General features: G+C 45.7%; 1 protein-coding gene across 1 annotated transcript; it reads right to left on the reverse strand.

The window, feature by feature from the left end:
• Positions 1-532: 532 nt before the first annotated feature.
• LOC122402585 (nascent polypeptide-associated complex subunit alpha, muscle-specific form-like) lies at positions 533-1,141 on the reverse strand. The gene has a single exon (XM_043405512.1). The coding sequence runs from the start codon at positions 1,139-1,141 to the stop codon at positions 533-535; it is 609 nt and encodes a 202-aa protein (XP_043261447.1).
• Between the last annotated feature and the right edge of the window lie 12,866 nt (positions 1,142-14,007).

Consider the following 14,007-nt stretch of genomic DNA (forward strand, 5'->3'; position numbering starts at 1 on the left):
CGGCTCGTGAATAATTTCCAAAATCGTCGAGCATCGACAGACGAAGACTCGGTCGCGCCTCGTCGTCGCGACGTGGCGCTGTCGAATCTGATTGTCGATCTCTTTTCAATTAACGATACGGTTCTCTCTCTCGATGCTGACGTCACTATGCCGTTTAAATGGCGTTTGAAGCGAATCTTCGCGTGAGGTCAGCGTACAAAACACGTAAACGGCCGCGGTTTTAAACTGTCTGTACGCCGAACGAACTCGGCGACAGCCTAACCTTCCGGAATGTCACGTACACAAACGGATACGGGACTCGCGGCCGAGAAATAATATTTCACGGACGAACGCGAATTTAAATAGTTTTGAACATATTTAAACATACCGCCCCCCTTGCACGAATTGTGCAATACCCGGAGATCGCGGTAGTCCCGTACGGTCACTATTTTACGCGAAGAGAGAGAACTCGCGCACTTTCAATTTTAAAAAATCAAAAGTACTTACTGTTGACCTGCTGCAGCTGCTTGATGCGGGTAGCGCATCGAGGTGGTCAACGTTTGGTCGGCCATCGCTTTTGTGAAGGCCAGACCACCGAAAGGCTGCCACCCTCGCTTCCGTTTTTTGGCGGCGGTGGGCCCCTGCTGCGGCCGGCCGCTGGAGGACGTGCCGCTGGTGGAAGGGCCGCTGGTGGAGGGCCCGTGTTTGCAGGGGCTGCCCTTGCTGGCCTCTTCCTCTTCTTCCTCGGCCGCTTGGCCTGGTCGGCGGGGGCGGCCATGGGGGTTGCGGACGTCCCTGGCGGGGGCGGTCTGGTCGACGCTGCCGTGGCTGGGGTCGGCGGCGGGGCCGTCTCCTCGGTTTTGTCCGCCTTGAAGTTGCAGGACCGGAGGCGGCCCTCTGGTCCCCACCGGAGGACATACTGTCCTCCGGGGACCCTAACGTGGTATTTCTTTGCGGCGGTGAGAACTCGGGCGGGAATGTAATATGGTTCCCGGCCGAAGCAGACCATCACCTTTTCTTCGCTGTTGCTTGGTGCTGCCGGGGTGGTCTCCCCAAGCCGCAAGATCCTCCCGAATCGTTCGTCGATTTCGGGGTCACCCGAAAGCGACACGGCGGTTTCTTCCGCGCACGACGTGGTAGCTTCCGAACTTGCGTCGCTCATCGTAGTATCTTTTGAACTGAACGATTTTCGGCTCCGCGAGTTCCGCTTAGTGTCGGGGGCGCTCGGATTGCTAGGCGCGCCCGACCAATCATCCAACTCAGATCGGTGGATTCGTAACCCCCACTAATCCGTTTGAACTTCAAGTGACAACGGTCAGGTGAAAATCAACGTCGTTTGTTTCTAGAAACGATCGTTTCTCACCTTCCGATCACTTTCAGCCGTTGGATGTTATGGTTTTTATGTGACCTAGTCGGCGTCGCTAACCGTCGCCGACTCGGTATCTTCCACAGGCAGCTTACACAACCGCGTTATAGGTCGCGTAAAAATGGATTTTGCCGTGCGTATTTTAACCACACGTGCATTTCCATCCCTGCCGGTGTATACCTCCTCTACTCGCCCCATTTCCCATTGATTCGGGGGCAGGAGAGGGTTTTGCACCAAAACTAAGTCGTTTAGTTTTAATGTTTTTTGGGCTGTACGCCACTTGTAACGATTCTGGAGGTGCGTGAGATAATCACGTGTCCAATGCCTCCAGATTTGTTCATGGAATTTTTGAATCGCCCTCCAACGTGTCAAACGAGAGAGTTTTTCAATTTCCACGGATTGCGTCGGAAGCGCGTTCAGCGGACTTCCTACTAAGAAGTGTCCCGGTGTGAGCGGCGCATAATCGTCCGGGCTATCACTCAAAGCGGCAATCGGTCGCGAGTTTAAACTTGCTTCGATTTTACAGAGCAACGTCTGTAATTCTTCGCTTGTGGGAGTGAATTCGCCCAGCGTCCGCTTAAGGTGAAATTTCACCGATTTCACGCCGGCTTCTTGCATGCCACCGAAGTGCGGTGCACTCGGTGGGTTAAATTTCCATTTAATTCCTTTCTGACTGCATTTATTACGCATTTCTGGCGTGTTGTACACAGCCTCGAAATTTTCACGTAATTCTCGATCTGCACCGACAAAGTTCGTTCCATTGTCACTGAAAATGCAGGACGGAACTCCCCTTCGTGCAATGAATCGATCTAACGCCGCCAAAAAGGCACTCGTCGTATAATCGTGGACGAGTTCGATATGGATAGCCCGTGTCGCGTAACAGACAAAAACTGCTATATACGCTTTGTGGGCGGTTTTCCCTCGACCGGCGGAGTCGCGGACACGAAAAGGTCCAGCATAATCCACTCCGCAGTTCGAAAATGCTCTCGCCTCGCGGCAACGCTCCGGTATTAAATCCTGCATGATTTGCGTGGGAGTTTTTGCCCTCCATCTAACGCATCGCATGCATCCGTGGATTACCGTTCGCGCTGCATTTCGACAGCCGAGAATCCAAAATTTTTGTCGCACCGTATACATGGTTAACTGCAATCCCCCGTGCAACGTATCAACGTGGCACTGCCGAATTATCATCGTGGAAACGTGATGTTTCGGCAAAATTATGGGATGCTTGGACATTTTCTCTATGTCGGCCACCAACACGTATTCATACAGACGCCATCGGGTCAAGACTGACGTGATGTCGTTCTGCAATTTTGGACCTACGTGTAGGATGTCATTTAACGAGCGACAGCCTGCAGTTCGGCTTGTCGCGTTAAATACGACTCTTAATTTTGTCGTTGCACTTTCTGTGCGTACGACCGCTCGATGTGGAATATAGAGTCTGGTCTCGTCAATCGGCTCGATTCGAGTCATATGACCCAGCTCTTCATATTCCGAGAGAAACGTTGTGTATTCTCGTACGAGGGTCTGATCTGCGTCCAATTTTTTCCTCAATCTCCCGAGAGCGGAGACAGCGATGCGATAGGAATTTCCTAGCGCTTCGTCCGGTCTCGGGTGAGTAAAAGGTAATCGGACGACAAATCGTCCTGTGGCATCACGAGCGACGGTTTTTTGGAAGTGCGTTTCACACTCCTCCTCCGCCTTGGTGCGTACCGAGGTCGAAGGGAGTTCTTCGACTTCCCAAAACTTTCGAATCGCCGTGTCCAGCGATTCGAGGACGTTGCAGTGCAATGTCCGCAAAGTTTTGTTAATTTTGCCCTTTGCATTTGTCGGGCCGGACAGAATCCAGCCAAATGCAGTTTCTTGGGCCACTGGACCCGTACTGCATATTCGACGGAAACCCGGTCGAATAATTTGCGCGTACAAGTCCGCGCCGATCAACACTTCAATCGGTTGACCGGAAGCAGGGTCGGGATCTGCGAGCGGTAGGTCCTTTAGCGCGTCGCATTTGAGCGCACTTGCCAACGGCGAGACGTAGCTCGTGATTTTTTGCACGATATACGCTTTCGTCTTGACCGTCGGCTCGGTACCTTCTACCGTTCCCAAATTCATCTCGACGCTGAATTTAATTGTCTGGGTTTTGCCGCCCCCCCAAGCCAGTCACTGTGGCTGGGGGTTTCCTCCGCAAGAATTTGAGGTCATTCGTCAAATTCGCGGAGATGAAGGACGACTCAGAACCCTGATCTATCAGTGCGCGTACGATTCGCGACGCACCGTTTATTCCGTACACACGTACGTTCGCCGTGGCTAACAACACAGCCGTCGGTACGTCTGCACCTATCGCGGTACAGTGTGACGTACTAGGCTGTGACGTCGTTGCCCGTGACGTCGTGGTACGAGCAGCTCGTTCGGCTTGCTGCGGCCGGCTTGGTGGGGCCGTAGACCGCTTTTTCTGGCGTTTGTCTTGCGAAGCCATTGTCGCGGGTTTGCGACTTTCGGTTTCGCTCCGAAAGGACTCGAAATGCAGCAGAGAATGATGTCTGCCATTGCATTTCGTACATGCCTCTTCGGAAAGACAACGCGCGTTCCCATGCTGAGGTGACAAGCAGAGAATGCACCGCTGGCTATCTTTTATAAATTGATAGCGGCGGTTCGGCGTCAAATTACGGAATGCACCACATTGGGTCATTCTGTGTTCGAGGCCGCAAAATCCGCAAGTCACGCTTTTTCCAGCGGGGCTTTCTAGAACGGAGTTGTGACTCCGTATTTTGTGCTTTTGTGGGTGTTCGGTCGCAGGCTTGCTCGGACCATCGTCTAACATGGTCAGAGCCCGTGCATGCCCCTCCAGGAATTCTATCAACTCGGTGTGCGAGGGATAGTTCGGGGAGAGACGCTGCGACCTTTCCCACTCAGCTTTAAGAGACCCTTCCAAGTGGCTTCGAATGCTGTGGGCCAGCAGCCAATTTCGCTGCTCTAAAATTGTGCCCTGCTTTTCGAGCGCCGCGAGGGCCTGTTTGAAAACGACGACGACCTGGTTTAGGCTGTCCAGATCATCTCTTTTGATCGTTTTCAATTTTGTTAATTGACTTAGCAATTTGGCAGTCACGATACGTGGTATCCCGAATTGTTCTTTCAGGGTTTTCCACGCCACCGTGAAATTATCATCGATAACTTCGAGGTGCGCGATCGCCGCCAACGCTTTGTCCTCCAGACAGGCGTTCAGATACTGCAATCTGTGCACATCTGACAGCCTCGGATTATTTATTATTCCGGAGGTGAAAAGATCCTCGAAATGTCTCCATTTTCGTGGATCACCTCCGAACTTGGGAAGGCGTTGTTTTGGGAGTTCGATTGCGACATCATGTGAGCTGACCGACGTTGTTGCCGCTTTTGATTCAGCGGCCAGTCTGGTCAGCTCCGTGGCAACGTACTCCTGAAACTCCATAAACTCTTCCTCCTTAGCTTCTACGCCACCTTTTGCAAGGAAGTCGCACGTGTTGCGCTTCGCAGGGGCATATTTTCTCCGAAGAGCCAAGTACTGCTGTATAGCCTCCTTGTACTGTTCGGTTACGGTGGCGAGCCTTGTTTTGAGGATCTCCTCAGTGAACTGGGCTCGACCACGTTTCTTTAAATAAGAGATCGCTGTTCGCGCCCGAATTGTTGTAGGTGGGATTGGAGTGAATGCGATGTCGTCGTGTTGGAGAGTTTTCAAATGGTTTATTTTTAATAATAACAAAGTGGACTGTATGAATGGTTACAAAGCGCGTTGAACTGTGGGAGGAACTGTTTCCCCCGCGCTTACTTTAACAAAATGCGTTCAACTCAAGTAAAACTGCTGTACTGTTACAGACTTGTTAGTTAGACTTGTTAGACTTAGTCGGTTAACGACTGAACCGAGAATTGAAACTGGTTTGTCGGTTGGCGACTGAAACTAGAATCCAAATGTATCCGGAGTCCGTTTCCTCCTCAGCTTAGATCCCCTCCAAGAGGTACACTTGGGGGTGTTTTGCAAATTCCTCTGTGGAATCGTGAGTCGATTGATTGGCCATCGACTTGGGAGAGGAGGACCCATTTTCCTGCCCCAGTTTGGCAGCAAGCTCCTCCTTCACCTCGGTGGTGGAGGAAAGTCCCAGGCCACGCTGGCGAGGGTGGCCGAGGTTTCCTCCCCAAGTCGACGGCCGCGTTAATTTATCGAGGAAGAAACGGAACTCCGAATTATCCACGCAACAAGGGGTTGCGTCTGGTCTACGTCTGTTTTTATGGCTATATTGTTCCGCGTGTCGGCGATGGCCGTTGTCGTCGGTGCCTACATTTGGCCTCGACGACCGTACCACCCGCGGAACAATATAGCCCTTCGCTGGTCAACTCGAGTGTCGCGTTTCTTTCGTTTTCCAAAATGCTATTCTTGCACATTGACATTTGCCAGATGCGAGAGACTCGAAGACGTTTGCAACGTAGTACCGATCCCGCATCTGGCAACATAAAGGACCGGAAACAACTCGAGTTGGCCAGCGGAATGAGCGAGCTTTCGTTTACCGAACAATCGCCTTTGTCATTAAGTCGAACCGGGTGATTAGGTCGTCGAGATCGACATCGAACTCGCTTCGACCTTCAGCCTTAGACACAGACATGCTGATCTCTAATTCGAGGATTGGGTAATCGACTCGAAATTAAGCGTCTCGTAAGCAGCGACTTACGTGAACGCACTTGCAACTCTTTCCTGTTCTTTCAACCTCAATCCGGCTCGAAGGACCGTTTGTTAGAATCTAAGGGTTCTAACCGGGGTCCGGATGAGGGAAAGTTCAGGGAAAGTCAAGTTGACACAAGTTATATGTATTTTTCCGCTTGTCGCACAGCGACAAGCCGTTTATTTTATAAAGTAATAAAAAAAATACAAAAATACAAAAAATAAAAAGAATTGAAAATGATTAAAATTAAAAGACGTTTTATTGTCGGGCCGGGTTGCCCTATTGGCTTTGCCCTGGCTGTGGTCCTGGCCCTTGATTCCTGTAACAAAGGATCGACCAGAATTAAATACGTGATTGCACGTATCGTAAACACGCTCGTCAGCTGTTCGCCTCGCTCTCCTCGCGACTATCGTCGCGCTTGGAGGGGGGAGATCAGCTGTCGTTAAGCGTAATCAAGTGGACTGTATTTTATTGTTGCTCGCGAATCGTTATTAATTAAAACGATCGACGAGACTTTCGTCCTGAACAGCGGAGAATTGACTCGTAACTGTCGGAGGCTCTGTGTCGCCACGGACGGGTCACCAAATGGAGGTCGTAAAGCTCCAAGTGTGTGGATCCCGTGAGCACGCTCACCGCGCAGATCGACGTAGGTACGTCGTGCAAGGGAATTTCCTACAACGCTTTATAACTACTACACAGCGACCGATTATTTCGGGGACTGTGCAGTAAACGAATTTACAGTAGGAAATCCCAAGCAGGTCCACCCTCACTATAAAGCCTACCCGGCGACCGTTTGTACGGGGACCGTATGTGGTAGGCGGCGTGAAGAGTGGGAGGCGCTTTGAACACGAACTCCGCCGGTGGGTGTACGGTCGACTCGTACACCAACGGGTTTTTCGGATAGGGTTCGCAGTGACCTTTGCACGGAGAGCTCTCCACGAGGCGGTACCGAACTATCGGTAGGACCTTTGGGAGGCTCCAAAGCCGTATAGCTTTAAAGGGATTCTAGGTGCGTGCACCCTGAGTCCCTTACGTCGCGGTCGCGGCAACGACTGCAACGTACAATCAACTTCTCGCGTCCGCGGTCACGTCACGCGCTGCGTGCACTAGACCACTTCCTTCGCTTAAAGAGATTGTTCTTTTTTGAAATCTCAAATCGCAGCAACGATGAGAATTCTTCACAGAGTCCAAAATTTATTTCTTGCCGAGAAGCTTTTTGCTTGTTCGGCGGAGCGCGTACTTTGAGGAGCGAGATCGTCTGGGATCCGCTCCCGTTGGCAGTCGGCTCGTGAATAATTTCCAAAATCGTCGAGCATCGACAGACGAAGACTCGGTCGCGCCTCGTCGTCGCGACGTGGCGCTGTCGAATCTGATTGTCGATCTCTTTTCAATTAACGTTACGGTTCTCTCTCTCGATGCTGACGTCACTATGCCGTTTAAATGGCGTTTGAAGCGAATCTTCGCGTGAGGTCAGCGTACAAAACACGTAAACGGCCGCGGTTTTAAACTGTCTGTACGCCGAACGAACTCGGCGACAGCCTAACCTTCCGGAATGTCACGTACACAAACGGATACGGGACTCGCGGCCGAGAAATAATATTTCACGGACGAACGCGAATTTAAATAGTTTTCAACATATTTAAACACATGTAAAAGCTAAAATACTGTAAGAATTTCTGCACATAGGTTTCAGATTACTCTTGAAGACTTTGTCTTCAATTTTAATATGGGGGGAGGTGTCGGATGACACGCATGAATCATAGTATTTTTCTCTTTGAGTCACATCGCTGAGTAAGGCCGTGCAAAGTCAGTGTACCCTAGATTGCAAACACTAGGACGCGGTCTTACTCATCAACACTAGGACTCAGCCGTGTGCTACTGGAGTAGTCATCCGGCTCCCCTTCCCCTCTTGTACAAACCGATAAATAGGGACAAAACCCCGAAAAAGGGCCTTCTTGTACTCACAAGGAACCATCGCGAACGGTCCGGCTTCGATTTTGATGAAACTTTGTACACTTATAAAGCAGCCAAAAATAATCGACACGTATTTTTTTTTAGCTGCGGTAACTCGAGTTTAAGGGGTGAAACCACCCCTTGAAGTTTTGGTTCGAAACGGCTATCTCGAAAACGGAAAGAGATACAAAAAAATTGTTAATAGGCGAGGTTAATGGTTTCTTATGTACAATAACATGGTGTTAAAAAATTAAAAAAAAAACAATTTGTTTATAACAAAAAAAAAATTTATTAACTTAATTTTTAATTTTATTGAAATTTTCATAATGACAAAAAATGACGAGCATTTTATTTCAAATCCATTGGTATGCGATTTTTTAAAATTGCCTCATACAGTTTTGCAGATTTTGATGATTTACATCTTGCGCGCACATTCATTATGGTAGTAGCCGTTCTAACTTTGATTTTAATGAAGCACTGTAGGCTTGCACTAAATTATACAGTAATAAGTAGCGAGTAATAATAACAGTAACAAGTTTCTTAACAGCAACGAAAGGATTAATTATTTTTATTGCCCACCTATGACATCGTGGCAAAGGTGGAGCGATTTATAAATTATAAATATATTGTTGAGAGCTCGTACAATGTGTTGCACGTCCAGAGCTCTTCTTGCACGTCTGTTGATATGCAAGGCGTTGGTTGTGTAGTGGACTGTATTTCTGTTGGACGTGGACCCTCTCTCGTTCGTACGGCGTGTATGATGTTAGACGATTTTGTAACGTTCTCTCCCATGATGTTACATTTCGCGCCTTATATCCTAATGCAAGAAGTCAGCCGCATCCAATCAGAACCTTTTTCGTTCAGGATTGGTGCGCTGGTACTTCTTGCATTTCGTGACGCGAGGGTGGACCGCGCGTCCCAGGTATTGGGAAATACCCTGGCCCAACGGTCAGGACCAGGTCGCGAGGCCGCTGGAGCGGGCCCTTTATGGCGGTTATTATATACTTTGGTTTGCATTGACACTAAAGCCATTTAGCTAATGGCTTGTGGCATCAATGCAAACGCTAAATTGCCATTATGAATGAAACGACATGTTTCGCGACGCAACATATATGCAGTGTGTATAACAATTATTCTATATAGTTCCGACAATAGTGGTACTCGTCGAAAAAATGTTTGAAACATAAAGATTTCTTACACCATGCGCATTTAATTATTGACACGTCACCGCAAATATGACATGTTGGCTCATTTTCAACAGAATAGCAGTACTCAACAGGATTCTGGAATGCATTTGGCTTTTCATCTATATATCCGGATTTATATCAGGAGTATTTAATAAAATTTTGGAACCTTGGCGATGAAAATTGATTGTGGACCAGAGATTGAAGTTTAATTATATTATTCCTAGCGTGGATGTTCCGTCCGGTCAGCTCGGGGTTTTCCGCTCGTTTATGGTGCCAGATGCGGAACCTCGACTTTGTCGAAAAAGTCTTCGAACATTCCGCATCTGGCAAATTTCATCGTAAAGCATACAAGCACTTTAGCTTTTCGAAAGTGCAAGGCCCGAGTTGACCGACGAAGGGCTGCATTGTTCCGCGGGTGGCACGGTCCTCTACAACGACCGTCGCCAACTCATGGAACAATGCAGCCATAAAACGTCTGCAACGCACGTGTGGCTAGGCGTAATTCGGAGTCCCGTTTTTTCCTCGGCAAAATTAACGGGGCCTTCGACTTGGGGAGGAAACCTCAGTCACCCTCGTCCAGGGTGAGATGGGACTCTTCCTCCTCCACGATCGCGCGAGGGAGGAGTTTCCTGGCCAACGGGGCAGGAAAATCGATCCTCCTCCCCCAAGTCGATGGCCAATCGATAAACAGAAAAGTCAACGCGAATCGGTTGACGAACCCCCAAAATCGCGTCTCGGAGGGGGTTCAAGCCGAGGAGGAAACGGGCTCCGGACACTTCGACACTCGTCGCTGAAACCTCAGACAACAACGATCGAAATCTCTAACTCGTCGCGAAAACTCAGCTCAAGCGATTCGTGAGCAACATCTCGTGATTCGACATTAAAGAGAACAGCCGGATTTCGATTCGAAACAATCCGGCAATTAACTCGTCGCTCAAGATTAATTTGGCGAGCGACGGCTAGGAACCCGCGTACCACGAAGGTTAAGAGGGCCTTACAACCCCTCAGAGTTTAAAAGAAAACTCACGCGACTACCTGGCCAGTACCGCCGCGACGGTACGATTCAGTGGAGATTAATGTCGTGATTTAAAACATGAACTATATCGGAAAATCGGCGGACGAAATTTTTCCAAGTGCGGAAACCGTAAACATCCAGTGGTTGAACATACTTTGTTCCACCTTTTGGTATTATAAAAACTTTTACATTTTTACCCTCGGGAGTAACTTCGTTCACCGTCTTCTTACAGTGACCACTCCAGGAATCAAGAATTAGAACTGTTGCGGCCCCAGTATTTGCGAAGTAAATCTCTCTTAACCAGGTCATGAAATGGTCCGTAGTTAATTTGCCTGACTTTGAAGCTACAAGATATACATTGTCAGGGCGAAATAAATGTTGTTCCACAATCGGCCCGAAATGTCCTGTACTCTCTTTCAGTACAATAAATAATGGTGACAGTAATTGTCCATCAGCTGAAATGGTTGGCTGGATGGTGTAACTATGAGTGGTGGATGACACTGATTGAACACCTCCTTCTACGATTTTTATACCTTCTTCAGCCAAAGTGCGCCCTGAATGTAATTCCAAATTAAAACCACTTTGATCGGAATTGTAAACATTGTGTGGTTCATTTCGGGCTATATATGATTTTACTTCATTCACGAATGCGCTGCATTGCAAATGAATATCGTCTTCTCGATTTACCATATTTGTGGTTACAAATCTGGTAATTTTTCTGGACACTAATCTAAACATCTTTTTAAAAGTATATAGCCAAGTATATCCGGCTTTAAATGTTTGTAAATTTTCTATGTCCCTCGCTTGTAAAGCCCATCGCCGTAGATCTACTTCATGCACAATTACTCTTAACTGCTGAGCTTCCATAAATTTATTAAATGTATACTCTGCAATACGTTTTATCTTTTCCTTTTTTGTGCCACCCTGTTCAACTTGTAAAGCCCATTTACGAAGTATTCTTTCGGATTTCACGTGACAGAATTTGGAACGTACGGTGTCTAATTTTAATCGCTTCGACTTCCCGCTGTTCCAGTACGCCACAGCTTTCCTTTTATATTCGAATGGGATGTATTCCTTATTCAAATGACATACAACGTCTTGTTCGTATATGTTTGGAATATTCGGTGTCCTATTTTCCTCCTCTTCATCTACCCACAACCAGTTCAAATCAGCATCCTGATTTTCTTGGTCGATAGGCGTCCCGTCCATTTCAACACACGTTTCATGTTCAACCAGGAATGCCGTGTCTTCGACACTTCTTACAATTAAATCGAATAATACATCCCTTAAATTTTCTTCTGCGCTATTAATTGGCGTGGGTCCCTGGTTCCACTCAACAAACACAGCAGACAGTAAAGTTATTACATTAATAGGATTAATAATTACCATCTTTCCGAATACAGTAAAAGCTGGATATATGCAACAAAAGATTGGCTGGATAAGTGCAACGTTTAAATGCCCAGAATCGGTACCTCGGCTGTATGGATAACCAACAATGTTCTACACGCTTATAAAGAGCTAATTGCAATATATATATATCCAAGTTCTCCCACTTATCTACCAACAAATATTATTTTCACATGACAAGGGCAATCAATTTAATTAACTTTACGATATGTCACGTTATCAAAAGGTATAATACAAACTCCATTTCAATATACCCATTTTATCATGTTTATTACAAAAACCGTCTCGATTTTAAAGAATGTTAATAACAACAGAGATACAGATGCACATACTAATCTCATTTGACACGTATTTTTATTATACAAATTACACAGAATGCTTTCACAACAGTGAAGATTTAGATAACGTGAGTAAACTGCATGATAGGCGAGCCGCAGAAATGACAATATTTATTTATTCAATTTGTATTTTAAAGCAAGTACATCATGAGACTAATAAGTGTATCTTTATCTCCTGGTATACACACTGCATGTATTTATAATTTATAAATCGCTCCCCCTTTGCCACAATGTCATAGGTGGGCATGAAAAAAAATCTTTTCATTGCTGTTAAGAAACTTGTAACTGTTATTGTTACTGTATAATTTAGTGCAAGCCTACAATGCTTCATTAAAATCAAAGTTAGAACGGCTACTACCATACTGGATGTGCGCGCAAGATGTAAATCATCAAAATCTGCAAAACTGTAAGAGGCAATTTTAAAATATTACATACCAATGGATTTGGAAAAGATCGGTCACCCTTGGGAAAAATTTTAATGAGAGATTCCAGAGGCCAAAATAAGACGAAAATCAAGAATATCAATTTGTTGATTGAGCCTTCGTTAAAAAGTTATTAAAAAATTAAATTAAAAAAGTAAGAAAGTAAGAAACTAAGAAACTAAGAAACTAAGAAACTAAGAAACTAAGAAACTAAGAAACTAAGAAACTAAGAAACTAAGAAACTAAGAAACTAAGAAACTAAGAAACTAAGAAACTAAGAAACTAAGAAACTAAGAAACTAAGAATCTAAGAAACTAAGAAACTAAGAAACTAAGAAACTAAGAAACTAAGAAACTAAGAAACTAAGAAACTAAGAAACTAAGAAACTAAGAAACTAAGAAACTAAGAAACTAAGAAACTAAGAAACTAAGAAACTAAGAAACTAAGAAACTAAGAAACTAAGAAACTAAGAAACTAAGAAACTAAGAAACTAAGAAACTAAGAAACTAAAAACTAAGAAACTAAGAAACTAAGAAACTAAGAAACTAAGAAACTAAGAAACTAAGAAACTAAGAAACTAAGAAACTAAGAAACTAAGAAACTAAGAAACTAAGAAACTAAGAAACTAAGAAACTAAGAAACTAAGAAACTAAGAAACTAAGAAACTAAGAAACTAAGAAACTAAGAAACTAAGAAACTAAGAAACTAAGAAACTAAGAAACTAAGAAACTAAGAAACTAAGAAACTAAGAAACTAAGAAACTAAGAAACTAAGAAACTAAGAAACTAAGAAACTAAGAAACTAAGAAACTAAGAAACTAAGAAACTATGAAACTAAGAAACTAAGAAACTAAGAAACTAAGAAACTAAGAAACTAAGAAACTAAGAAACTAGAAACTAAGAAACTAAGAAACTAAGAAACTAAGAAACTAAGAAACTAAGAAACTAAGAAACTAAGAAACTAAGAAACTAAGAAACTAAGAAACTAAGAAACTAAGAAACTAAGAAACTATGAAACTAAGAACTAAGAAACTAAGAACTAAGAAACTGTTACGTCCCGAGATCGCGGTTTAGGGAAAAAGGACGGTGGGTTGGTGCCCGTGGAGCGCTGAACCGCTCTGCTCGGCGAGACGCGCAAAAATCAAACTACTATGTATGTTCGAAAAAGGGTTGGTAAAAAGTTTATTCGTCTTCGTCTCGACTTTTAGATACAACTTGGTTGACTTTCAAAATCGATCTGTTCCTCCGCGGAAATCTTCTCGTCGTCCTCGGTGTTCATCCCTTCTCCGGAATATTCCTCGATCCTCCCTCTGGATTGTCCTGGTCCAATCGGGGTTCGTGCCTTGCTCCCTCCATCCGGATCGTCTTCGATCGATGATCCACCCCCGAGCCGAGTGGAGGTGGAGGTTACGCGGCCATGTTGGAGCGGGCGCGCGTGAGAGAGAGCGTGGGAGTCGAGAGAGAAAACGAGGCTAGCGGCCTAAACAACCCTTAAGAAAATTTATGACCCTTGTGAAAGTAAACGAAACTCGAAGTGAAGTGTCGCGAGGCCCTGCTGTGTGTCAAGACCATTGAAACTCTTAACGGAAATAGCTAATTCGGTCACGGTCCGTAATAACTAAACAATAAACTAAAGGAACGATGGAAACTCGA

Source organism: Colletes gigas, unplaced genomic scaffold (assembly GCF_013123115.1).
Source record: "Colletes gigas isolate AHSC1104 unplaced genomic scaffold, ASM1312311v1 Colletes_gigas_Sc00037, whole genome shotgun sequence".
NCBI classification, from domain to species: domain Eukaryota; kingdom Metazoa; phylum Arthropoda; class Insecta; order Hymenoptera; family Colletidae; genus Colletes; species Colletes gigas.